Source organism: Populus trichocarpa, chromosome 9, assembly GCF_000002775.5.
Source record: "Populus trichocarpa isolate Nisqually-1 chromosome 9, P.trichocarpa_v4.1, whole genome shotgun sequence".
In the NCBI taxonomy this organism is placed as follows: Eukaryota; Viridiplantae; Streptophyta; class Magnoliopsida; order Malpighiales; family Salicaceae; genus Populus; species Populus trichocarpa.
This window is the reverse complement of record NC_037293.2, coordinates 8,971,635-8,997,672: the sequence shown is the minus strand read 5'-3', so window position 1 is coordinate 8,997,672 and position 26,038 is coordinate 8,971,635. Positions and strand designations below refer to the sequence as shown.

At 33.9% G+C, this 26,038-nt stretch overlaps 2 protein-coding genes, 1 non-coding gene and 1 pseudogene across 5 annotated transcripts; 1 reads left to right on the top strand and 3 right to left on the bottom strand.

Moving 5' to 3' along the window:
• Nucleotides 1-1,603: 1,603 nt before the first annotated feature.
• On the bottom strand, nucleotides 1,604-5,021 carry LOC7457533 (abscisic acid 8'-hydroxylase 4). Of its 3 annotated transcripts, XR_002983715.2 has the most exons (10): nucleotides 4,555-5,021; nucleotides 4,126-4,447; nucleotides 3,598-3,747; nucleotides 3,260-3,508; nucleotides 3,069-3,158; nucleotides 2,905-2,983; nucleotides 2,709-2,815; nucleotides 2,422-2,540; nucleotides 2,052-2,334; nucleotides 1,604-1,940 (listed from the first exon to the last, which is right to left on the bottom strand). XR_002983715.2 is itself a non-coding variant. In XM_002313817.3 (9 exons), exons 1-9 carry the CDS (start codon nucleotides 4,755-4,757, stop codon nucleotides 2,229-2,231), a joined length of 1,425 nt encoding a protein of 474 aa, XP_002313853.2. In that variant the 5' UTR covers nucleotides 4,758-5,021; the 3' UTR covers nucleotides 1,994-2,228. The 3 variants fall into 3 exon arrangements, 2 of the variants coding, with proteins under 2 accessions (XP_002313853.2, XP_024464263.1); XM_002313817.3 differs by lacking the exon at nucleotides 1,604-1,940 and having other exon boundaries at nucleotides 1,994-2,334; XM_024608495.2 differs by lacking the exon at nucleotides 1,604-1,940 and having other exon boundaries at nucleotides 1,994-2,334; nucleotides 4,616-4,757.
• A 15,910-nt stretch (nucleotides 5,022-20,931) lies between these two features.
• LOC112326182 (U5 spliceosomal RNA) lies at nucleotides 20,932-21,050 on the top strand. Its single transcript, XR_002979847.2, has one exon. It is a non-coding gene; the product is annotated as a U5 spliceosomal RNA (small nuclear RNA).
• A 1,229-nt stretch (nucleotides 21,051-22,279) lies between these two features.
• On the bottom strand, nucleotides 22,280-24,376 carry LOC112323287 (ferredoxin--nitrite reductase, chloroplastic-like; annotated as a pseudogene).
• LOC18102107 (ferredoxin--nitrite reductase, chloroplastic) lies at nucleotides 24,371-25,255 on the bottom strand. The gene is given in 3 exon segments (XM_024608626.2): nucleotides 24,371-24,612; nucleotides 24,615-24,755; nucleotides 24,892-25,255. Coding segments are annotated over 3 exon segments (741 nt in total). The 3' UTR covers nucleotides 24,371-24,376.
• Between the last annotated feature and the right edge of the window lie 783 nt (nucleotides 25,256-26,038).

The following is a 26,038-nucleotide window of genomic DNA, read 5'->3' as shown; positions in this document are numbered from 1 at the left end:
GAAAATATATTTTCCATATCATGTCTTGTTATAAGAAAATTCCACGTCTTTCTTACAAAAACAGAAAAGGAGTTTCATTATTTATTGAAATAAAATCTATTATATTATATGAATATGTAAAGCGTATTAAGTGAATAGTTTAATTCAGTACAATAATATGACACGAGAATGGAATTTTTTTATTTGAAAGAGTTTTTTTTTTTATTAACATCGGTACTGTCTCGGACCAGCTTGCGTGTATCTCAACTAATTCCACGGGCCTTGAAGCTAGTGACCATATAAGCCTCCAATGACTTTGAGGTTTATAGGACTCGAATTGGTAACTTCTAAAGAACAAATCTAGATCCTGACCAATTGAGTTATACAGATTTGAAAGAGTTATTTTTAATTGTATGTGATGTGAATAGAACTTGTAAAAAATATAGGCATGGGTAAATATTTTTTGAACCTTTATTTTAATTTTATTTTATAAAATAGAAAAACTCTTCGAATGGAATAATACACATTTTATATATAATTTTCTCCAAATGAGTAAAAAGCAATATAAGACAATAACATGAAAAATCTTATACAAAAAATAGAGATCCAGTTTAACAATTTGATGAACTTTGGTGTAGTTTTATTATTTTCAAATTTTATTATTATTGAGTGTTTTTAGAGTTTTTATAAGTAAAATAAAGTGATAATAATATACGTACTATGTAGGTTAGGCATGATTTAAGAGGTTATTTTATGTTATTTAGGGTTTTATATGGTCAATAAATACAAAACTAATGAAAATTAAACGGGGTTAACCTATTCTTTAATTAGGTTTTAATGAGTTTTTGTTTTAATTCTTCAATATTGGTTGTTTTTTCCTTAATTAAGGTTAGGTGGAACTTACATATTGGTACATATTTAAGTGCTTCTATATATATATATTATTTCATTTAATGTCTTATTGTTTTTTCCTCTTTATGTCTACTCCTTTTCTTCTTCTTATTTTGTCGATCTAACTTTTGATCATATTGTTTAATTACTATCGATACACGTGTTATATAAATATTGTGAGTTAGGGAGTTCGATATTTACTATCATTAAACTCGTGATAAGATATCATGAAAAATTTTCAACAGCTGCACTCGTAATTACCTAGCATTAACTAATATTGCGAGCTAGGAGTTTAGGAGGCCTATAAGGATAATTCTAGAGTTTCATTAATAAGTTGGTGGATCCTATGAAAGTTTTCCATGATTCACTTACCTAGCATTAACTAACTATTTGTTTTTTTCGATCTATGTTCTTTTTTTTTTTTTTTTTTAGATTTTTTTTATTAATGTGGATGTCTGAGCCAGTTTGCGTGTACCTTAACTAATCTCACGGACCCTGAAGTTAATAATCATATAAGCCTTTAGCGACCCTGAGATTTGTGAAACTCGAACTAATAACTTCTAAGAAGTAAATCTAAGGTCTAATCAGTTAAATTACACCCCTCATAATTTTCTTTTTAAATTTTGTTAGGTCAAGTGTGGGAGTAGCTATGCTGTGTAAGAATTGACGGTTTCATTCTTGTTCTTGATAATGGATTGGTGCTTCGGTAAATGGTTGGGAACTTGGGATCGAATAGCACAAAAATTTGGATATTAACATTTACACATTGTCGACCCATCACTTTATTTATTTACTTTTTGATAGCTACCCATTGAACGGTAAAACACGAAGGGAAAAAAAAAACAAAAAACACTAGCAGCTTAAAAACCAAACCCGAACCAAACCACACCACACAAGCCAGCTCAAGAGGGCAGCACCCCTCCTGTTAGGGTTCACTCGGCCAGCCAGAGCACGAACACGTGGTTCTTTCTGACACCACTGCAGCCAAACCCCTCGCGCGAGGTTAAGTTGACATGAACAAATGGTATTCATTCAGCTGATGATGGATGGGCCATGGAGATCTTGTAACTCTTATATAATTTATAGTTATATATTATTATCAGTATATTGACAAAAATAAAGCTTACAAAATGCAAGAGCTACGCATATTAATTTGCATAAAGCATAGTCCACGGACTTACACTGGGATAATTGGGACCGATCACCTCCTCATTACAAGAGCAGTAAGAGTAACTTTAGGCAAAGCATTTAGTAATCAAGAGATAGGGACCCCTTGAAAAAACTACAGGGGCTGGGTTAGGAGGGTAGAAAGAATCGTGAACGAGAGCAGGCGTCTTGAACTCAAGGGCACACGCATCTTATTCGAGATTGACGGGTTCTTTCCAAAATCTGGCTGGGAGTCCTTGATGGGGTACAGGAAATGGGCCGTATTGAATCCCGTTTTGTGATCCCACCACTTCCCACCTGCAAAAAAGATCATCATTTTCGCTCACAAGATTTCAGCGAAATAGCTGGTCACCGAGGGATCGATGAAATATACTGGAACTGTACCTGAATCTGGTCACTAGATGATGGATCAAGACAAACATCTCCAGCTTGGCAATCTCATTGCCAGCGCAAGCATGCACTCCATTTCCAAATGGCATGAAAGTGTTGGGTTTGGGGGCAATCTACATCCACCAGCAACCCAGATCGAAAAAAGTAAATAAATAAATACGTGCTCGCATCTTCTCACACACAAGTATGTGACAGAGAAAGACATCAACCACCAAAGCTGGAAAAATTGTTTCTAACTAGTTTCTGTGAAGATTTCCTTTCTTCTTATGTCACATATATACCTCAAACCTTGATGGGTCGAAAATGCGAGGATCAGGAAAGAATTCTGGGTTGTGATGAATGTTCCTGAACAACGGCAACACCTTCCATCCCTTTGGTATTAGGTATCCTATAAATGCAATAAATTCTCTCTTTAAAAAAAATTATAGCCTTTAAATACCATGATCATTACAGATAAGTTTTGGTTTAACTCCTCACCATGGTACTCAACATCAACTATTGCTTCCCTGAATGTGAAAGATATTATGCTTGCCATCCTCAAGCTCTCTAGTATAACCTGTGGATTTCATATAATTACTTATTCTTTCTTAATTAGGGCACTTTGGCAATAAGTATATTTTAATGTAAATAGTACTGAATACCCTGTATGTAAGTGGCATATTTCTCGTCTGCGCCCATGTCAGGGGCTTCTCTCCTCTTCCATTCGCTTCGTATATCGCCATTTGCTCTGCCTGGAATGTATAAAAACAGTTATTCACAGTAACTTGCGTTATTTAAGAGCTGATTAACAATCTGGGATTTAAAAAATAAATAAATTCTAAGAACTTCTCACCTTAACATCTTCTAGGAGTTTTTGGTCATCATGGAGATATTTTAGAATCCATGTCAGAACACTAGCTGTCGTGTCCTGAGCAGCAAAAAGTACTCCTATAATGTTGTCAGCAATTTGATCTTCAGTTAGGATTTCTCCCTTCTCATTTTTGAAGTTCAGAAGATTACCCAAGAAATCCTTCTCTAGTAGTCCTTTCTCTTTCCTCTCACAAATTATCTCACTCAGTATTTGATTAAGCCTTTTCCTTGCCTTTGATAACCATCAAGGAAAAAAAAGAGTCAGATTCAAATTCTTTTGAGGCTGCTATTGAGATGGATGGTGGACAAGACATTTCTTACCGAAAGAGCTTTGTGGTAAGCAGTTCCTGGAATTTTTGTTGGAAATGAATTGTAACCCTTATCTACTATGTGGTAGTTGTCATTCAGCATCTGTCTAAAGTTGCTGTTCAAGTGACCAAAGATAGAAAGAATGCCGACGTCAAAAGAAAACTGCGTGGAGAGCCAAAGGGAAAAAAAAAAAAAACTAATTAGAGAATCCTGATGCAAACATAGAGTGGAGGACCCAGGGATCAGAAACTCCAGGAAGAACACAACAATAAAAACAAAATTGAAATTAGGAATTACTAATCGATTGCAGTAAAAAAGAGGAGGAATGGGACAATTAAATTGCAACCCCATATTCTTAAATAATCTAGATAAGCCAAGAACGCATTTAAGAGGCATGAGCTTTGCATATGTATTCAAAAGAGCTTGTATTCAAAAGAGCTGGTCATAAGCTAGCATTTTATTTTATTTTTGCTTACTTAAGAGATGGGTAATATTTTATTTAATTCAGAAAAAAAATTAGTTTACTTTCTTGAACCAAACCTTCTTCATTTCATGAAAGGTGTTGATGATATGCCCACTGGACCATGATTCTAAGGCAGAGATGGCTACGGATTCGATGCTGGGAATTAGTTTCCGGATTGTGTCTGGGGATAAAGAACTTTGAACCAACTTCCTTATAAGATTGTGGTAATTTCCCTGGTGAAAAAAGAGAGCTGAAGGGCCAATCATCTTCTCTTTGCTTTTGGGGTATGTAGGCTTGAACAGTTGAGCATGAGTCACCAGCACAAATCTTGCACCCTCAGGGTTAGCTAGCATAACACAAGGGCAGCCAAGTATGTGGCTTTTGAATACTTCTCCATATCTGAAAAAGAGAAAAAAAACACATAAAAGTTGGTTTTTCCAAACTTCAAATCCATGCAATAGGAATCTTGAGAAAGGAAATCAAGTTCGTATGGTAATCACTAGAACCTTTTTTGCCTCGTAACAAAGAAGACATTTGGGTCTTGAGTATAAAGTTGGAGAGTTTCACCTACAAAAGGCCAGCCCATTGAACCCGGAGGAAGCTTTGCTCTTTGTTTAGGTATCCTCCAGGGCCTCCGCATCTTCTTTAAGAGGGGATAAGAGAGAAGGCTAGAAAGAAAGAGGCATATTAAAATAGAAGCAACCTCCATGCAAATGTACCTCTCCCTCCAAAAATTAAACAGGAAAAGCGCCCCTCTTCTCTGTTTCTCTGTGTCTTGGTGTTGCAATTACTTGTTTTTTAGAGGTGAAAGGAGTAGATATGGTGGATGATGCTAGGTTGGTTGAGAAGATTATGTAATCAATGTGAGTGTATATGGTGTATCGGTGTTTATATAGAGGAAGGGAGAAGGGGGTTGAGACAAAACAGTAGTTTTGGGCTGTTGGCAGGAGATTGTCAACTGTAATGAAGGGATTGGTCACATAAGTTTGGTAAGATTTATGCATATCCCAGGTTAAAGGAACAGTATCAGACACCATACAAATTATTATTAACGTATATTAGCTTACAACAGATTAATCATGCCATCAGACAAATTAAATTAAGAAATCAAATGGTTTAATTAGCTTTGGATCATCCGAGACCAGAAGCAACTTCAGCTTGAGTAATTACCAGTAATTGGCATGCTAAGGTTTTCCCTCAGCTCATAGTTAAAGCGTCCAGCTTAATTAGAACAACGAAGTTGAACAGCTAGAACTAGTACTTTTTCTTTCTGAAGGGAAATCTAGTTTCTTGAGTTTCTTTTTAGATATCCCGGCTGAATTCATGTGATTGGAGCTCTCCGATTTATAGGACTGATCATTTTGACCATTTCCACTTGCAATGAAAGATCAACTTGACAACCGCATGCTTTCACACGAAGCGAATTGACCATATTCTATCATGTGAACAAGGCACCTTATGATGTTTGATAAGGTGCATAACGAAATCAATCCAAGTCATGCTCCTGAGAGAATCATTCAACTTTAGAGTCATGCTGTTAAATTATCTTAATCTTTAGTTTATTTATAAAAGTTGGGTATTGTTTTAACTGTGCTTAAAGAGACTCTGATGATCCCCAGTTTCCTCGCGAATAAGATTTAGCAGAACAAACAGCTTGCTAAATATTCTCCATGCAAGGTTTGGTTTAAGGTTGATTTTCTAGAATTTGATGCTTATATTGATGTTGCTTAAAGAAAAGAACTTGCCTAGAAAAGAATTATTTCTCTGCTAATCAAGGAACATGCCATTTCCAAAAAGGAAAAAAAGTCACAGTGCTTGAATTCATGAGAACTGTAGTTGTAATACCTGTCAATTCTTTGATCTACTCATCTGTGACTTTGTCTAGGCCAGGTTGATACAAGTTTAAAAACATAAAAAACTAAGAGATTGAGTTGATCTGGATCAGTTCTCCACCAGCTATTTAAGTCTTGGAGCGGATCAATACTTTAGACAAAGTTTATAAACTAAGAGATTTGCTGTGAATTTGACATCGTAAGCAGTGCAAGCTATTTTTTTTATAAAATTCATAAAAAAAAATTAAATTTTTTAGGTGCTGGAGTTTTGCGCCGAACGATGCGTGTTGGACGCACTTTTAGCAAAAATGGCCAGGTCCATCACTATATAGATTCATTAATTAGGATCTGTCTTCTTGGTAAGCAATTAAAATGGATCGTATATATTAAAATAAGTACTTAAATAAAAAGCTAGCACGTCCTCTTTAGCACCCACGGTTCACGTTTTTCTATATTCATATATATCTAGATATTATCCATCAAATATAAAATTTAAATATTCATGTTATATTTATTGAGTTTTGAATAACCATTATTCAACTACTATTATCTATATATATATATATATATATAATGGGTAATAGATAAATTTAAATTCAAAATTTTAAAATTTAACAACAATATTCATTTACTGAAATATTTAGAAACCTAGAGGGTAGCGCAGCAATGAACTAAGTTATTACACCAATTAAAATCGTCAACGATGACAGTTTATCTTAATTCTTACGTATTCAAGCAACGTTTTCGTGGTGTAGATTAACTTGGGATTTCAATGTACATATTAATTTCTAGTGGTAGCTAGGATCTGATATTTTAAATATTATTTTTTTAACCCGGTTGTTCGGACTAGTTTACACGCACCACAACTAATTCCTGAATTTATTGAATATTTTACAAATTCAATGAATATATAAAATACCACATAGATGATAGACATAAATAATAATACTTGAACTTTAATACAGGAAAAAAAAAAAAAAACAATTACCCTTCACAGCTGCTCATAGCCTCGAGTGCTATTTTAAACATCTTTGATTAGCTGCTGACGAAGAATAATTAATAGGTAAAAGCAAAAGAAAATAGGGGTAAATGCGAGAGAGACCCCATTTTAGTTCTGACTCTCTTTAGCTACTGACTGATAGCTAAAGAGAGTCAGACATGGCTCACGCACTGTCAAATTTAAGCCTCTCTCTTCCTCTGCCATCAATGAAGGGTGCTTCGTCGAGAAACCTTCATGGCATAGCATTTAGCTACAACCACAACCACAAGAGCAACAACAACATGAAGGCCATGGCAGCAGAGAGCAGAGAGAATCTTGACCACTTGCAGAGAGCCAGGAAGAACCCTCAACAATCTCAACACAAGAAAAGAGTGGCCCCTGCAGCACCAATAGGTAATCAAGAACAAAAGTTACATCAATTATATATGAAAAAAAAGATTGGTCATTGATCAAATCTTTTGAAAAATCCATGGATGATATTGAGAGATTTTAAAGTATTTGACCGAAGTCAAACATGGCTGCATCTACAGGGACTCAATGGATGATTCTCTACTCTTGCCAATGAATCGTTGACACCTGGTAGCAGCTTTTTTGGTAGCAGCTTAAATATTCAGTAACTGAATAAAGCAGATGGCACTGGTGCGGCTTCAAAGTGATTTTTATTCGAAAAGAAATACTAAATTGATTGTTTTTAATGATTTTAGTATTTTTCATATAAAAACCATAAGAAATCATAAACACACCTGAATCGAAATACCAGGCAATTATTTCATCAAGGATGCATCATTTAAATTATACAGCAAAAGGAAGGCTACCAAGAACCGCAGAAGACTCGATCGATGCCAAACCTAATGCTGTGACGTGAATTAGAGAAGGCAGAAGAACACTGGGAAAAAGGAGAAGGCCAGATCATTACAAGAAAATAAGAACGTGCAAGAATTTCACATGGTTTACTCACATTGCCTGCATCTACGTGCATACAAAAGTTTCACTGTAAAATCACATATATATAGTTTACAATTCAGTGGTGGAGACAGGGGTGCTAGCAAGCCCGATCCTGTAAGGAAATTGTTTTTTCAGTATCTTTTTTAATAATATTTATATTTTTAATCCAAATAATAAAATAACTGAAATTTTAATTTTTTTTAATTTTATTTTCTGATTCCACCACAATTTACATGGTTTATACACATGTTCTTCACTTGGACACCTCAACTCGATCTTTTTAAACAACCCAGAATTGTTTTGTTCCATCAAAATAGTGCCCGGTGACCGTGACAATAAAACTATAATTGACGCTTTTTGTTATTTTGTTTCCATGATATGGATAGATTATCATGAGAATCCGTTCAAACTATTTCATGCAATTAGCTTGTAGCATTTAGTTACTGTGATGTGAGAATATAAATGCATTTAGTTGAAGATATGAAGATAAAAATAATTTTTAAATAATTTTAAAGTGAATTTATTTTTTTATCACTAAAATATTCATATAAAAATTTTAATTCTAAAATTATATAGCTAAAAAATATAAAAATTATTATTATTATAATTTTAAAACTTCAAAGTTGACTCAAAGAAGATTTGGATTACTTGTCGAAAGAATCAACTAGTAAATTAATAAATATCATGTAAAATAATTAAATAATTGAGAAATCCAAACAAATAACGTATATAACCATTAGCGTTCCCAACATCATTAATTAGGCATGGTAGAATGTAGGATTCAACTCATTAATTAAGATCTCAAATTTCAGTTTCTATATTAGATTTACATAAACGTCAGATACTAGGAAGAATTAATTCGACTAGGATTCTAACATCTATAAGGCTACTTTGGCTGGAGGAAAACATTTAATTACTAACTAAATTTTCCTGTTCGGAACAATTTAGGAAAACTAGTTAAAATTAATAATAAATAAAAAAAAAAAACTATGCTTTGCTTCATTTTCCCCCCCGACTCAAAACCATGAAGAACTCTAAATATATTATATTAAGTTGTATTGGTCATATTAATTAGCAAAATTAGCATTTACTTCATTTATTGTTGAAAAAAAAGGTATTTTTCCATGCATACCAAACATCAAAGTATATTTTAAAATTATTTTCTATATACAAAACACGTAAAAGTAATCCATTCTTATGAAAAAAATTCTATAAATTTATTTTTTAAACTTATTTTGTTTCCCAGCAAACAAAATAGAGTCTAAAAATAATCTTCCAAATTGTCATTTTGAAAATAATATTATTGTCTTTTAAAGTTGAGTTCATTGTCTAACATTCTCAGATATCTTTTCATCTTTACGTCAACGAACAAAAAAGGTAAAGGCAAAAAGAAAAGAAAAGCATAGGGGTAATTTGTGTTCCTGAAACTAATTTTAGAGCGAATTAATTTTTATAGTTATTGTTTGCTGTGTGTAGTATATTTTAAAAATATTATTTGGTTTTAAAAAATATTGATTTAATATATTTTTTATAATTTTAATACGCTAATGTTAAAAATAGAAAAAAATAAATTAATAATTATTTTTATATTTTTAAATAAAAAATATTTTTTAAAAAAATCCTACACACAGTAGGAAACATTTAATAATAATAATAATAGCCGGCGCCACCCCATGTGATGCGGATGCACGGCCAATGTATTTGTAGCTTTAGTGATCTTTCTAAATTAAATTCTTCGATCAAACGTCACACAAGTAGCCACATCCTACGGACACCAAGCATACGGGGAACCTTCAAGAGCATTGGGGTCCACAAAGTCTTTGAGACTGTGATGTCCTGTCATAGAAGGGAATATCAGGTGGTGAATGTCGTAATCAACGCTAGCTGGACTAACACGTGCCAAAATCTTGTTGAGATAGAGAGAGTTCACGAAGCACCGGGGGCGAGTCAGGTATGGACAGACGGTTGATGGAGGGCCACGATATAATAATAATAATAATAATAATAATTGCTCGAGAAAAAGAATATGGGAACAAAAATACTAAAAATAGTGGAAAACTTTCTTCTCAGGAGTTAAAATTATAAAATCTCCTCTCACTTTCGTCCAAGTTCCAACCAAATATATTTTTAGTGTAGAATTTTCTTCCTTCTCATCTTACTATTTTTTCTTTTAACTTTCTTTATTCTTTTTATTCCAATCTATTATATTTAATTTATGAGCAATCAAATACTACTTTTAATTATATTTATTTACTAAATAACATGGTAATTTCTGATTGTAAACTATCTATCATTTTAATTCATAATTATAATAATGATGCCAGATATAATAAGACATATTCCATGTCTTAAAAAAGTTTCTAGTATGGCAAGTGAATAAATTTGATGATTCTAAACTATCCGTTTTTAAATTATATAGAATATATATTATTGCCCATGTTTTCAATTAAATAGTTAAAAATAAAATATTAGAATTCGAATACTTCATTTAAAGTTTAGTTTCAGTTGTTCACGGGTAAATATATTGTTACTTGCAATATAATTAAAAAAAATAATATTTATGATAAAAAAGAATTAAACAATAATGTCATTTAAGGCCATGATTTTGAGTCAAATTATAGTATCTTTTTTTTTATAGACAGTCAGATTATATTATCAGATTAATAGAAGGATATATGATAGTTCTAGACAGATGCAAGGAGCTCAAGATGATCATTGAAAATTTAAATAGTTTATATTTGGAAATATTTTGTGGATTAAAAAAAAAGAGCTAAAATATTATGATTTCTTTATTAATCTTTAATTATCGAGCGAAACATTAATTTATGATAACTGCGTGTGATCTAATTGACGAGGCTATTTTATCACCAGTGTCTTTATTTCAACCAATTAGAATATGAACTTTGACCTTTTCTATAAGATTAAAATCCTCACCTATGACCTGTCGTCGATAAATGCCTTGCGTTTGTATTGAACACCACCAATGAAGTAGAAACAATTGAAAACAGGATAATTGTCGGAGCAGCTATTCTTGTTTTTATTTTTTTTCCGAGGAGTTTTTATATAAAGCGGTAGCTAGTTTTCCTTATTTTGTTAAATGTCATTTAATAATTTAAAATTTTTAATTTGAAATAATTTTTAATATTATAATTCATGAAGAATCTAATTATCATTGAAAAAATATTAAGGATATCTTATTCTATATAAGTTATTAAAGTAAATAATAGATTGAGACCAACAAATTATGAAATAAAAATAACATCATTGGAAAAGAAAGTTGGCACGATGAGAAATCAACAAAGATCTATCACATCAATCCACACCATGATCCGAACAAGCACGACAGGGATTAAGCTCGGAGAGAATTGGAAAATGGAGCACAAACTTGTAGCCCAAAAGAAGAAAGTTCCACGTCGCCATGAAAATTATCAGACAGATATGGTTCTAAAGACCGCTAGTAACCCCCTGGTAAGTTACATCCTTTTAAGGTAAGGAACTTAGGAGAACAGTTTTACGACAAAAATGAAGGAAGTTGTTGTTTATGCTGAATGCCTATATATTGTCAAGTTAAAGTTTAATAAGAAGAATTTTGATGAATCAAACAAGATTTCTGTTAGTTTTATCCTACTACAGGATTGAACTGAAATTTTATTAGTGTGTTATGCATGCCTAGCTAGTTTTCTATAAGATCAACCCTGTCTGTCAGTGTTAACTTAGTTCGGGGTCGTGTGTTGTTTTTAAAAAACTTTCCTATTTATTTCTTAATTTTATCTGGTTTGGGTGTCAATAACAATTTAAGTTTTAGCTACTATTTAAATATTTTACATGTTAATTATTTTTCAAAATGAATTATTCAGATTATTATTATTAATGTTAGGATTTATTAAATAAGATTTTTTTCTGCGGTTTATAACTATAATTTTTATAGAAATCGTGAAATTCCATCACTCTATCTTTTGTTTTGTTATATATTGCATCAGTTGCGCTCAAATTTCCTAATCCCATGAGGAGAAATTGACGGGGGCTAATATTTCTTCAGTTCGCGGTTTCCGTTCTGTTTGCGAGGGTGTGATTTGTTGATTTGTAAAGTATTTTTATTTAGAAATATATAAAAATATTTTTTTATTTATTTTTGAAAAATTAATTTTAATATTAACATATTAAAACAAAACAACTTAAAATACGGTGTCTCCAAACAAGAAGTAGTTTCATCTCGCATATTTTGCAAGAGGCAACAGAAATCTCACTGCATGCCTATGAATAGCCTTGTTCAAATAAAATCTTCAATCATGTTATCGATCGCATAGCTTAAAATTGAGAAAAATGCAGCATAAGAAGTAGAACTCGTGCTTTTCTGCTGTTTGTTCAGTGTACTCTCTTTTATTGGAGTGCTGTTGGCTTATAAAAAAACATAGAATTTCAAATCAATCAATCCATTCATTATTTAAAAAAGATACCGAGAATCATCAGCATGGGCCAACCCAGTTACCATGTATATCCATGCTAGCTATCATGGCAATGTTTAAATCGGACATTTTATGACCTAGGGGATCGCTAGGACTAGGAGACCTCGAAACAGAGAAGATTAAATCTTTTATTAGATCTTGCTACAGAGAAAGGCCATTGAAGTACGGAACTAATGAGCCATCCCTCTCGTGAGTCATGTACATGATTCCAATGCTCGTGGTGATGGGCTCAGCTTCCAGTGCTGCTTTTCCACACATGGTGAGTATGACCTACCACTTACTATATTCCTTCCAAATGTTTGCCAAATCATGCAAAAAAGGCTGCTATCTGATCCACTCAAGTCAGGCTGTGATTATCCACCGAATGCATGTAAATGACTGGTCTTGTGTGAATATCCAAGGAAGAAGAAGCACAGGCTTTCTGCTTTCTGAACCCTGATCTGGAAATTAATAATACACAGCTGCATGGTGCCTCCACTGCTTTTATGGATGAAGTGGCAGATTATCTAGTCCTGATCAATACAGAATGGCATACAGATATTAAGCAGTTCGTAGACTTTCTACTGAAGTTCATCCTACGTGCTTCAACTTGACCTACATTATTGAAAGGGTAATATGAAGGTATTTTTTTCTGTTACAAAAAATAATTTAAACTCCGTACTTTTTAAAAAGAAGCAATATATTATTAGCAATATCAAAAATCGTTATGCAGGATACTATTAGACACTGATACTGATAGTAATTGCAGTACTAAATTAAATCGTCCGGGGCATCAAGTTTATTAGCTGCATGCTCTTCCCCCCCACAAGCTTTAGCTATTGCAATTATCTAATTCTGCACGTTGGATTTACTCGGCTCAATCTTGTACATTGTAGGCCATTTTATTCTTTGGGGTACAAATAGACCAATTTTTATCATCAAAGACGATCAGTTTATACACTTATAAAAGGAAAACACGGTGTGCTATAAAAAGGAACTGGATGTTATTGTAACTACACGTAATGAAGGATATTTTTTTTAAAAAAAAAATCAGCATAGGAAGTTAAAAGCCTTTACAGGACAACATCATTTAAAAATAATTGATAAAATAATATATTTTTATCTTATTATATTTTTAAAGCATGATAACTTAATTTATAGTCTCATTATCAATTCTTTGACTGAACTAGTTGGCCGGTTGATCCAGTTATATAGACCGGTCAATTGTTTCACATAACAACTATAAATTTATAAACTTTTTTATAACATGTTTTATGAATCAAAATATATATTTTTATCCAACTTATAAACTTATAAACAAATTCCAGTTAACATCTTAAAAAATTATTGTCTTTTATTTTTCAATATTAATGATATAGTCGGATTTATGATAACAGATAATTCTGAGTAGTTAGATGTAAGTCTGTCATAATTAGAAAATGATTCATTATAAATAGATCACATGAATAGTCTAGCTAATACAGTAAGACAAATTTAGATTTAAAAAAAAGATCTAATCACCTTAAACTAGATTGGTAGCTAAAAAAATTCATAATTTTTTATTTAATTATTAAGAATTTTTACCTTTTTTATTTTATTTTGAAAGCTAATTGCCACCCCGGAATGGAAAAGGGAAAAGGGGGAAAGGATGGCGATGGGAGTGGGAATAAAAAATCACATCAAATCTTGTGGAATCACCTCAAAAAACCAACAACAGGAGATTTGTTTCCATAAACATTGGTGCGCACATCCACCTATATATAGCTAAACAAGGAGATCGTGAGCCACAAAGCTGACCATTGATTCCATTTTTGGAACATACGGCGGCTGATTGTGATTGTATTATTGCAACCCTGAACATCGTGATATTGATGCATAATGGTTCTCGACTAATCCGCACAAGCATGTTGTTGCTCTTGTAGATTCGCTTATGTTTCAGTTCTGTCCTTGTAATTTCTATCCCTCTCTCTTATAATCTTAAACATGTAATGATATCTCATAAAAACACTTAAAAACCTTAAAAGAGAAACCCAAAAGCTAAGTCCAGATTATACGCTAATTAGTGGTTAATGATGACATCTGGACTGTTTAAGATTTAAAATGATTATCTTAAGATATTGTGAAGCATTGATGAATAATTGAAGGAGAAATGAAGTTGACCATGCCCCCGCTTTTTTAGGAAATTAATAGTTGCTTGATTGTGATATTAGTGGCAGGTTATAAAAAGGACTTAATTGGTTCGAATTCTTTCAAAAAGCTATTAATTAGATTCAGTGATGATTTTATATTAAAATTAACATGCTTCAATTAAAGTTACTTGGACTTTAAATAAAATTCTTTCAAAATAATCATTTCAATATAAAAACTAAACTTGGGAGATCTTAATAGTAGTTTTACATTAATTCTCAACACTTATGGGATCTTTCAAGTTACTTGGACTCTAAAATTAACATCGGGTTTTTCATATCATTTTAAATTAAATGGTTAAGATCAAATTTTATTTAAAAAACCTTAATTTTTGCACTGAGGGCTTTATTATCTAACTCTTTCATTATTAAATAGACCTGTAGATTTATTCAAGATTTCATTGTTGCATTGGATTCACATAAGTTGCTTAATTCCAAGCTGGATATCACTGCTCTACAAGTAATTAAAAGTATATCTGGGATTGAGATGAGGCTAATTAAGCTTATTTCATGAGCTCCTATAAAATTTTTTGAATGGTATTTTAACTGGTTAGATCTTGAGTATACTCCTTTTAAAAGTAATCAGTTTAAGTGTTATTAATCTCAAAGCCACTGGAAACTTATATGGTCGTTAATTTTAGAATTTCGAGGGATTAATCGAGATACATGTAAACTGGTTTGAATATTCATAATTTTTTTTTAAAAAAAAAACAACAAAAATTCAACCACGCCCTATGTATCTCACGTATGAGTCCTGAACACACTCCAAGTTTTGCTGTACTTGTTTCAATGCTTCACATGGGTTCCTCGTCAGCTTTTGGTGTCAAAATGATTAGTTATACAGTACAGGAATATCTTCAAAATCTTGAAACCAATTACTTCCCTTTCTCGTTTAAAGGAGCAGAAGTTTTTTTAAAATTAAAATCCAGTTAGAAAAAAATTATAGTAGTGTCTGGTTACAAAAATATAAAAAACAAGGATATGAATATGAGGAATATATTTTTATATTTTGAAAATACAAAAAATAACTTTAAAATTATCAAATATATTTATTTCACGTTTTCATTTTTATCACTGTCTCTTTCACTAAATATAACTTCACGGGATTTTTCTTAAAAAACAGAGAAAAATTGTTTATGATGAAATTGTGAAAAACTTTAAAAGTTGCAATCAAATAAATTTGTTAGAATTTTCAGTCACGAAAATATTTCATATCACATGTTCCTGAACATTCTCACATCCATACTTAAGTCCATATAAACAGCTCTAGCCACATCCAAAAAAAAAAAACTTGACGGGGAAATAATGTGGCATGAAGAATAGCATTTGGAATGCTTGTCAGGTAGGGCCCCTACCATAGTACAATTGGGATTCCTTTTTCATACTCGTTTCTTTTTTTTCATTACAGAATATCAATTGGTAAATTTACTGTTCATCTACATCCAATACACTGTTAATTATAATAGTAATTAACAATATATATTTTTATTTTTTTTCATGTTTTTTTTTAACTTTTTTTTTTGCACCTTTTCTTCTTCTTCTTTTCCACAGTATATTACTTTTTTTTTTCTTACTTTTTCTTATTTTTTTCTCACTCTCGCAGTGTATTACTTTTTTTTTTCTACAGTATTTTTTTATTATTATTATTTTTAAAAAAAAATTATCTTTATTATTTTTTCTTTTTTAATATTGAGCTGGTTAAAAATTTCACTTTGGAATTGTTTTTCACTCACAGTGTAAATATTGATGTAATTAAAAATTAAATTTTATAATTTATTTCTTTTCATTTTGCTTTTTTACAGGGTTAAAATGGTTTATTTATTTGCTAGGATAACTCAAGTTTTTGATATTTTATTCAGTTTTTAAGTTTTTTATCACCAACACAATTTTTTTTTATTATAAAATATTGGTTTTATTGTTTTTTTAGTTTTTATTATTTATTTAAAATTAACTTATAATTATAAAATTATCAAATATATTTATTTTATAAATTCGTAACACGATACGTAATCTTGTTGAATTTGAAAGCAAGGCGTGATAAAAAATACTCTAATCATGAAACAAAAAAAAAAAAAAAAGAGCGCTCGGCCACGCGGATGGCCACCGGGACCTGAGGTTGACCATAAAATACTTCACAATTCAGATATAAACGTAACCTCTTATACATTGGATTTTTCCACTTATTTTGTAATTTAGGTTGCTGTTTCTCTTCTCCATTGGTTGCTAACTGCTATATGATACCAGGAGATAATAATTATGTTAAAAAATTAATTTAATATAAAAATTTTAATTATTAAATAAAATTTAAAGATATAATTTACATTATTCTCTAATATATTTTTTAAGTGAAAATCTTTTAAGCTTGAAATTTGCACAGACTTACATTACCTTGTGCTTGATTTTTATCAAATAAATGGGAATGATAAGATTCGAACTTGTGATTGCTTGATAATCAAGGCTCTAATATCACGTCAAATAATAAATTCAACCAAAAAATTTAAGTTGTTAGGTTAAGTTCTAGGATATAATTATATTATTTTCTAACACACCTCATTAAGTGAAAATACTTTGAATTTGAAACTTACACAGACTCACACTATTTTGAGCTTGATTTTTAACAAATAAATAAGATGATGAGATTTGAACTTGTAATCACTTGGTCATCAATGCTCTGATACCGTGCTAAATAACCAATTTCACCTAAAAGATTAAGCTATTAAGTGAGGTCCAAGATATAATTAATATTACTATTCTCTAACACATTTCCTCAAGGTTTGAGTTTGAAACTTACACAGACTCACATTATCTTGTGCTTGATTTTTATTAAATAAATGGAAATGATGATATTCAAACTCGTGACCGCTTGGTCATCAAGGCTTTGATACCATGTTAAATAATCAATTCAACCCAAAAGCTTAAACTATTAAGTGAGCTTTCAAGTTATTATTTATATTATTTTCTAATAAATTTTTTATATATATATATTTGTAAGAATTTAGCATTATTACGTGAAATTCTAATCGACTCTCAATAGAAAAATAATAAATAATGGAAGTTATATTTATCGAAGAGTTTGTATGCAGTGTTATGGAATCTCTTGAAGCCCAGAGTTAACTCTCACTCACCATTTTCATCAAATCAGATAGGTTTACAAATGTTCTACTTCCTAATTCTTGTTTTGTTTTAAATAGTGAAATTATACACCAAGGCTAATTTTCTTTTCTAAAAGTGGCTCGCCATTATATTTAAGCTCAATACGACACAGAAGCGATGTGTATGGCTCTTGAATTCCGAACAAGTCCTTGTTGTGGCATAATATCGCAGGTTTTAACAAGGCAACGATTCACTGAATGAGTTCCTAGTTCAGATTTCAGGAGTATCCGTGCTTCTTGCGGGTAAATAAATATGGCCATTGGATGACTGCCATTTGTTGCCACTTGTACACGTGTAAATGGGTCGGGAGACCTTAACACCACCCACGAGAGATGTAACATCATAGTTATAAGCTATATCCCGGGCTTGACCAGTATAAAACCTGGTTCAGTGGTTGCGTGATTGACTCAAATTAATTCAAGTTTTTTTTAAAATATTATTTTGATTAATTAAATTAAATCAGGTTTTTTTATTTATTAATCCAGCTAATACCAAGTCTTTGATCAGCAGAGCATTAAGTTGATCTGCTAGATTTGACCGGTTTAAAACCTGGTTTAGAGGATTGAGGGGATTGATTCAAAGTTTTTTTTTAAAAAAATATTATTTTAATTAATTAAAAAATTCATGTTTTTTTTTAGTAACCTAGCTCATATCAAGTCTTTGATCAGCAGAATATTGAGTTGATCCGCTAGATTTTACCGGATCTTATAACTAGCTAGACATAGAATTGTAATACTTTTCTTACTAATTTTCTAATATGTGAAAAAGAAGAATATAATTTCTGGTATAACCAATAATAATTTTTTGTGTAGTTTATGGTGATGTTCTCGAAATAACGAAAACAAATAATACTGTGAAATGTAAAAAAATGCTGATACGAAAGCAAAATTTTATAAAAATTGACAAAACAGAAAAACAAAAGAATATCTTAACAGGTTAGCTGCAATATATGTGGCTGTACGAAATCGGTGCAATCTCAGGGAAGCTGGTGCCGGACTATCAATTCTGAACAGTTTGTATTAATTGCAGAACTTTCAACATCAAAACGTTAAACATATATCTGATTTTTAACCAGTAAAATCTGTGGTTCGCATTAATAAGAGGGTCATACACTCAGGCTGCAGGGACCCAAGTGCATGCTAAGCTCCATATCTTGATGGATTTTTTTTGGTCATGTCTTCATCTCATTTATCTGCTACGACTTTTTGCTAGCACTTGATCTTAACTAAGCACAACCAAGTTGTTGGATTCTTAGTTGAAAAATCTGGTACCCTCGCAATGTCCCTGTCCCGACATTTGTGTTGAACATTTGTTTGTTGTTACTTGTTACTGCTAAGTGCTAACTATCCCAATTGAGAGAAGAGGATCATCCCTTCACTTGAATGCTCAATCCATCTGTATTTCGGCTTTCCTATCCATCAGTCACTTGCAGGCTGTTCACATGGAGGATAGGGAGGAATAAGACAGGCCTGACTTTTTAATCTAAAAACTGAAGAGAAAGAGAGCCAAATTATTTTAATCACTGTATCATTAAAAGAAAAAATCATTACAACTATACTATCCAACCATGCCTGTGGCGCATAAGCTCTGTTGTTTAGCTCCATGTAAATGAGAAAATCCTGAATTGAAGGTCTAGACGAAGACCTCGTTGGGACTAATGTAATAACAGAAGGCCACAGATGAGAAAACTGTTTGTAGCAAAGTGGCGAATCGAGAAAGATCTCACGTACTTGCGATTTGCAGGATCATCACAAAAATGGCAATAGATGAAGCAAAAGGCAGTGCATGATTGGCTTGGAAGTCTTGAAACAGAGTGGTTGGATTGGACGTAAATGTCTACCATATTTGAAAATCTTGGTTGGCCATGTTTAAATAAAATGTCAAGGGATAGAAGAGATGAAGGGCCTTTCATCATTCAAAAACAAACTGTCTAGTTGCAATCCTGTTTGTTATTGGTCGGTAACAGAGACTATTCAGGATCATACATTCTCGATTCTTAGCTCTAATCTCAAATCATTAATCCATCATTATTCTTAGTGAAATTTAACTGATTATAACACAATAAACAGTTGGGCTTGGCTCATGGCATGGCATTTAGAAGCTAAGAATTGTCCTTTGCCTGAAGAAGAAAGCTGGCAACTTTGTGAATCTTCTGGACACCATTGTTAATGGAGCAAGGTCTTCAATGGAAAGGAAACGAACAATTTTATGAGCAATTTCGACGGGACGGTTGCTAAGCCTGTCTAAAGTCTCCGCTGTCCATTGTTCATGTATGTGTGGAACTTGATAGAAATAACGAAAGGCCAGCAAAATATGAAAATAAATTAAACGGGATAGCAGAACCACCAGTGAATGTTTGATCTTGACTGATTCGGTTTCAATGGGTATATTTTTGTAAGAAACCAAAACATGTTTAAATCTTAAGCTTTAAAATGCCAATTTGAAAGGAAAATATTATCTTACAACAATCCTTGGATTGTCATGGGAAAAACCAACCTCTAGAAATAGTTGCCTGCTCCCACTGAAACAAGTTTCAGAGCCTTTATTTTTCTGAATCCATATCTAAAATCTGTAACTTTAGCCCTCGGCCCTCTATTCAATGCCAAGGAGCGCCCAATCTTAAAAGCTAAAAATTAAGTGGGACACGGATATCCTAATCAACCAGCCCAGAGACCAAACACAAATTGCTTACATTTTAGTACTCCTTCCTTTTTTTTAAAAAAAAAAAAAAACAACAACAACAAGAAAAGCGCAGGCAAGATGACAAACCACAATTCATATCTCAATGGATATTCTTCAATTGGATTCTTAAGTTATTCGCTATTCTCAATTGCACACTTTCCTTCATATCCGTGTCAAAATTGCAGATTTATATTGTCAAAATGACAACGTTTTGAAATAAAAGAAAATGAATTGTTGTTGCAAGTCTGGAGCCGAGATTGGAATTATGCGTGAATCATTATGATCATCGCATGTGGAGGTGGTGGCTCGTGCCCTATTCTGGGCTTTTCACGGTTCGACTCTAATAACTTGAGGTTATTTAGAGGGCTTGGAAGCCAATTTTCTTGATTAATTCAAATGCTAGTAGCCAATTTAAGTCTTGTTCAATATTAGAAACTCGCATTTGTGATTGTCAAATTATGTGAATCGAGAGGGAGAAAATCAAACATGGGTGGCACTTGGAAGTGAAAGTGCAAGAGGAGGAATGGATAATTGGGGTCATTGCATTTGGGTTTCCAAATATCCCACATCGAAAACAAAGAACATCACCTATCAGCAAATGCTCTATATATAGACAAGTAAACCCTCTCTAAAATCAAGCAGCCGCGCGGTGATCACAGAGCGAACTATTCTTTCGCCTTTTACTAAAGAATACCGTGTGCCCGCCGCAAATAGCGGCATACTCTAATTTTTAGAGGAGCCTTCTCTTGTTGAGTGGCTCCAGCAATTATAGTCGAATCTTGTGTTATAACTTTTTTATCTTGATATACTCGATATCTAATGTCTTTTTCTCGATAATCTGTTTTGAGTCGTGATGAGTTCCTAAAAATAGGGTAAGTCATTAACTCGAGCAATTTAACAAGGTTTATCAGTGTTAGCTGAGTACCAACTAAACAGAAATATGGGTGTGACCTGTTACTTTTTCAACGAGACTGCTGGCTGCTGGTTAGCTAAGAATGTACTCGGAATACATGTCGTCTACAAGCTGAGAAGGTTGTGAAGTAGCCAGTGGTTTAGTAAGTTGGAAGGTAAAGAGCTCCTAGTACATTCTTAGCTAACCAGCAGGCAGCAGCCATTATGGTGGCATGTCTAAAAATTTTACAAAGTAATTAACGAGTACTCCAGCAGCAAGAAGACTACGTGAGTATATACTGCTTTAAGCACACAACTAAAGAATCTTTCCCACAGCACGCTGCTACCCAACCCAATCAACTACCAATCTGGTTGCTTCTAGCACAGCAGTTCAGACCTGTGCTTGAATTTGCAAGTTATACCGTCCGAAACCAGTCCCTGGTGAGTTGTGATCTTTAACATCTGAATTCGCTCCAACAGGTAGTACTGAAGCAGTGTTGCTCTGGTGGCTTAAAAACTACAATACTATATGGCTGCTCAGAAGTGCAAGGAAAACAACATACAAATCAGGTTTTGAATTTATGTTCTTGGCTGCTCAATTCAAACTATACAAGATGCAAGCATTTGTTTGAGATCTCTTTTTTCATTTGGAATATTGTCTTTTAACATGATAGATGTTAAAAACTCCAAATCAATGCAAACAAAACACAAACAGTAAATCAATCATGTGCCTAAGCTCCACGGACACCTTACTGTGGCAATTCCGAGACTAGATAGCAGGCACTCATTCTTGTGAAATAGATAGCATCTTTTATTCATTTTTTTGTTGAAATGACATGTTAATTAACTTGTTTACCAAACGGGATGCGTTCATTTTGAATCGCACTACACTAATTGCTGCCAAATTCAGTGTTGAACGGGAAGGAACCTTTCTCTTTGCTGGTTTTGAACGAATTCGTTGAAAATTTCTCCAACATGTCAGCTTTTCTTACTCAAGGTGTAAATTTGAACTGGAGCTAAATGATTGCACTGTACATATCAATTCAAATGACAAAGCGATCTGCGATCTGAGAGAATGAAGTGTCTGTAAAACAAAATAAGGACAACAAAGAAAATATAATTTGTTTAGTCACCAAGTCTCAAACTTCACAAGTACTAAGAAGTCTAAAGGAGGAGCAGAATCCCACATCGACAAAAACCAACTTTCTCTTGTTTTAGTATAATACGCACGCAAAGCAATGAACTGCTCCGAGCTCGGTCCCGTGGGCTTGTAATCCAATTGGAGTGGGACATTGATCCAGTCGTCGATTTGCCAATTTTCTGGCCTGCCCGTTCCAAGCCTAGAGCTGAGCTATGTGATCCTAATGAAGGCCTGGATTACAAGCTTCTTCACTTTTTTAACTCGTCAAATATAGGGTAAATCCAACTGGACCGTCACCTGCCCATATTGGTTACTTGGGATCTAAGAAACGAAGAGGAATAAGAAGTGGTTGGGGGGAGACCTTGTTGAAAGATGTTCCATACAGTCTCAACTCTTTGCAATTGTAATTTCAAACCGCACACAAGTATACTAGGTCTCTAGGAGTGGCGCTTTTTTTTTTTGGCAGATACCTCCTGAAGCACAAAATTCTTTTACAGGCAGAATTTCAACATCCCAATCAAGACTCATTCTTAGATAATAATCCACAAAAGAACAAAGAGTTCTGTGGGAGTCGTACAAACATCTTTTCAATTTTTATGTTTTCAGTCTCTTGAGTGCTTGAAGTTTTGCGTCTTTAAAACTACGCTAACTTTTATTTCCATGCATAAGCCCTGACCTGGCCTTTAACCATCAAACAAAACCCACCAAGTGAAGCCGAAGTTGTTAGAAATTATGCTCGTAGAAGCTCTAGAACACAACACCCTTCCCTATTCATTTCTTAGACCTCTATCAGTCTTCATGGTCCTATGAGATCATTTCCGTTTCGAAAGCTTGAATTTCATCCCCTCCAAGTTTGCAAAGAAACAAGAGTGGACATATTTACTAATCCTCCACGTCTTCCCTCTCCCTAGGTACAGCTCCAAAATGTTTAACTAAAATGTCCACAACCAAAGGCACCAAGTCCTTGCAGGGAACGTACACTTTTCTTATAAAGCTCTCCCAAAAGCGAGTCACTCCCAACTCTTGCTCCTACATACACATCTGCTCCTTCACAAACTTTCCCATTTTCATCTCTTGCCATGCAGCCCATGAACCCAATATCGGCAACTTGCACCTGCCCACAGGTATTAGGACAGCCTGTCCAATGCATTCTCACTGGTCGAGGCACTGACACTAACCTCTGCACCTCCTCGGTTACCTCCAAGGCCTTTGTTTCAATTATTGCTTGCCCGCAAAACTGGTTGCCAGTGCATGCTTACCAACACTTTCATGAGAAGAGGTGGTTCGGGTGAGAAACTGTCTTTCAATAGAAGATCTTTAAGTAAGGCTTCAATCTTTGAGTTCTCGATATTGGGAATTATGATGTTCTGCTCTGCAGTGAGTCTGAGTTCGCCGGGGCCATAAATGTCAGCTAGATGAGCTAGCCCATCCATGTCATCTGCTTGGACACGACCAACAGGAATGTGAAGACCTACGTAGCTAAAAGCCTAAAACCCTCCTGCTTCTGTGAATGAACACCGAAATAACCCCTCCTTGATCCTTTCCCATTGCTTTTGAATCAAATCTTCAGAAGATTCTCTAGCCATTGATGGGGAATTCTTTTCACTACTTCTGATCTGAATCCTTCAATGCCCTGCATTTATACAGAATTCGTTTGATGAGGGAAATACTAAGTGAAGATAAGGGGAACAAATGACGTGTCAAAAGATGAACGATGACTCACAAGCTCGTCAATCAACCACCACATCATTCTTGTTTTTTGCCTGTTCCTTCTGAAGCCAAGATCTATGCAGGCCTCTAAAACTGCTCTGCAAACTGGGACCCAGGCATCAAGAGGAACTGCCTCAGCACGTCGCTTGGGACTAAAGAGCCCACCCACAAGAAAATTGAATCCAAACCGCAAGTCCTTCAAAGGAGGCACGTAAGCAAGATCATTGATGTGAGGATGCTCGTAAAGATCATGAGAACCCACAACACATACATTCCACTTCCTTGGCCTAGAAAGACAGAGAGAGGGGTTAAGGTCACTGAAAATAACTCCGCATTTATCACATTAATATAGAAGTGAGGAAACTTCCAAGTTAGTGAAAGCAGGATTGCCACGAGAATTGGAGGTGATAAATTGAGACAGCAAGTTGGTATAAGGCCCGGTATCAACAATCTCATCTGGATCAATCCCAGCAAGAGGATTCCCCACAGGGTTTCTAACGTTGTCCATGCCACTCTGCAGACCTGTCAAGCCAACTTCTGCAAGACTCTTTAGTATTTCTGGCACATCAGGCAACACGCACCACGGATTTGCCAGTTTTGTCTAGTTGTCACATCTGCCCAACCATCTTTCCCATATTTCCTTATCACACTCGCCAGGTATCTTGTTTGTGCACTTGTTGTTACCCCATTTGGTAACTTCAATCTGATCATAAATCTACAATCTGATCATTAAAAACAATTTACAGCAAGGAACTGATCTAGTAATCTTCAAAGCATTTAGATACAAAATGGATTATGGACAGTTAAATCAAATATACTTTCAAAGAATCTACTAAAACTTGACAAGTTAATGCTTACGTCGATGCTTCCTTCTGTGAAGGAGACCAAGCCACTTGAGTCTAACATCAATATCATCTTTACTGCTCTTCTCTTTGTCAATCTCTTCCATCGACAACTTAGCTAGCTCCTCAATCCCATTTTCCATGAAAAGCTTCATTGGCTCTGTCTTTATCTTCACTTTCTCTTGAGGATTAATCCCTTGTCTAAACTTCTCTTTCAACACATAGTATCCATCCCTCTCATCCACTCTTGGTTCCAACCTCCCTGCATCCACTGGCTGAGCCACTGTGGGGGGTCCAGCGAAGAGTCTTTGTCTTGCAGAGGAGCTTGGAGTTGCGTGTGACAAAGGTGGTGTAAGAAAACGAACTGAAAGCGATGACATGATGATGGTAGATAGTTACTAGTGAAGTGTGGATATTTGTTAGAGTTGTTGGTTTTTTCTTGGGACAGTTGCAAACAAAAAACAAATTAAGGATCTAGTCGCGCGGGCCTGCTAGGGCCATGTATTTCCTCTTGACTGGATATTTTAGAACTGGCTGCTGCTGTGTCTGAAAAGCATCCGTCCAATTGTCAACCCTTAATATCTAGCGACCTAGCCCAACAATACTGGAAACTTATCATTTGATCTGCATGTAAGCCACCGTATTAGTAGTAAAAGTACCACTAGTTGGAGTTTGCTCCAACAGGTAGTGCTAAAGCACTGTTACTCCGGTGGCTTAACAGCTAGCCACAATATTAAATGCCACCAATAAGCTCTTGGAAACTAATGAGTTACTCAGAAGTGCAAGGAAAACAACATAAAGAACTGGTTTTGAATTTATGTCTTTGGCTGCTTAATTCAACTATACAAGATGCTAGCATTTGCATAACACTCATGATCAATGCAAACACAACAGCCAACCAATCATGTGCCTGAGCTCCACCGACACCTTCGCATCTAGAGATCTGGACTTTATTCCTTATTTAATAAAATGACATGCTAATTAACTTGTTTACCAAACGGGAAGCATTCATCTTGATTTGCATTACACTAATTGCTGCCGAGTTCAGTCTTACCTTTCACTTTCTTGGTTTTTAATGAATTCATTGAAAATTTTTCCAAGCATCTCAACTTCTCTTACTCGGGGTACTGTAAATTTGAACAAGATCTGGATGTATCCTGCTA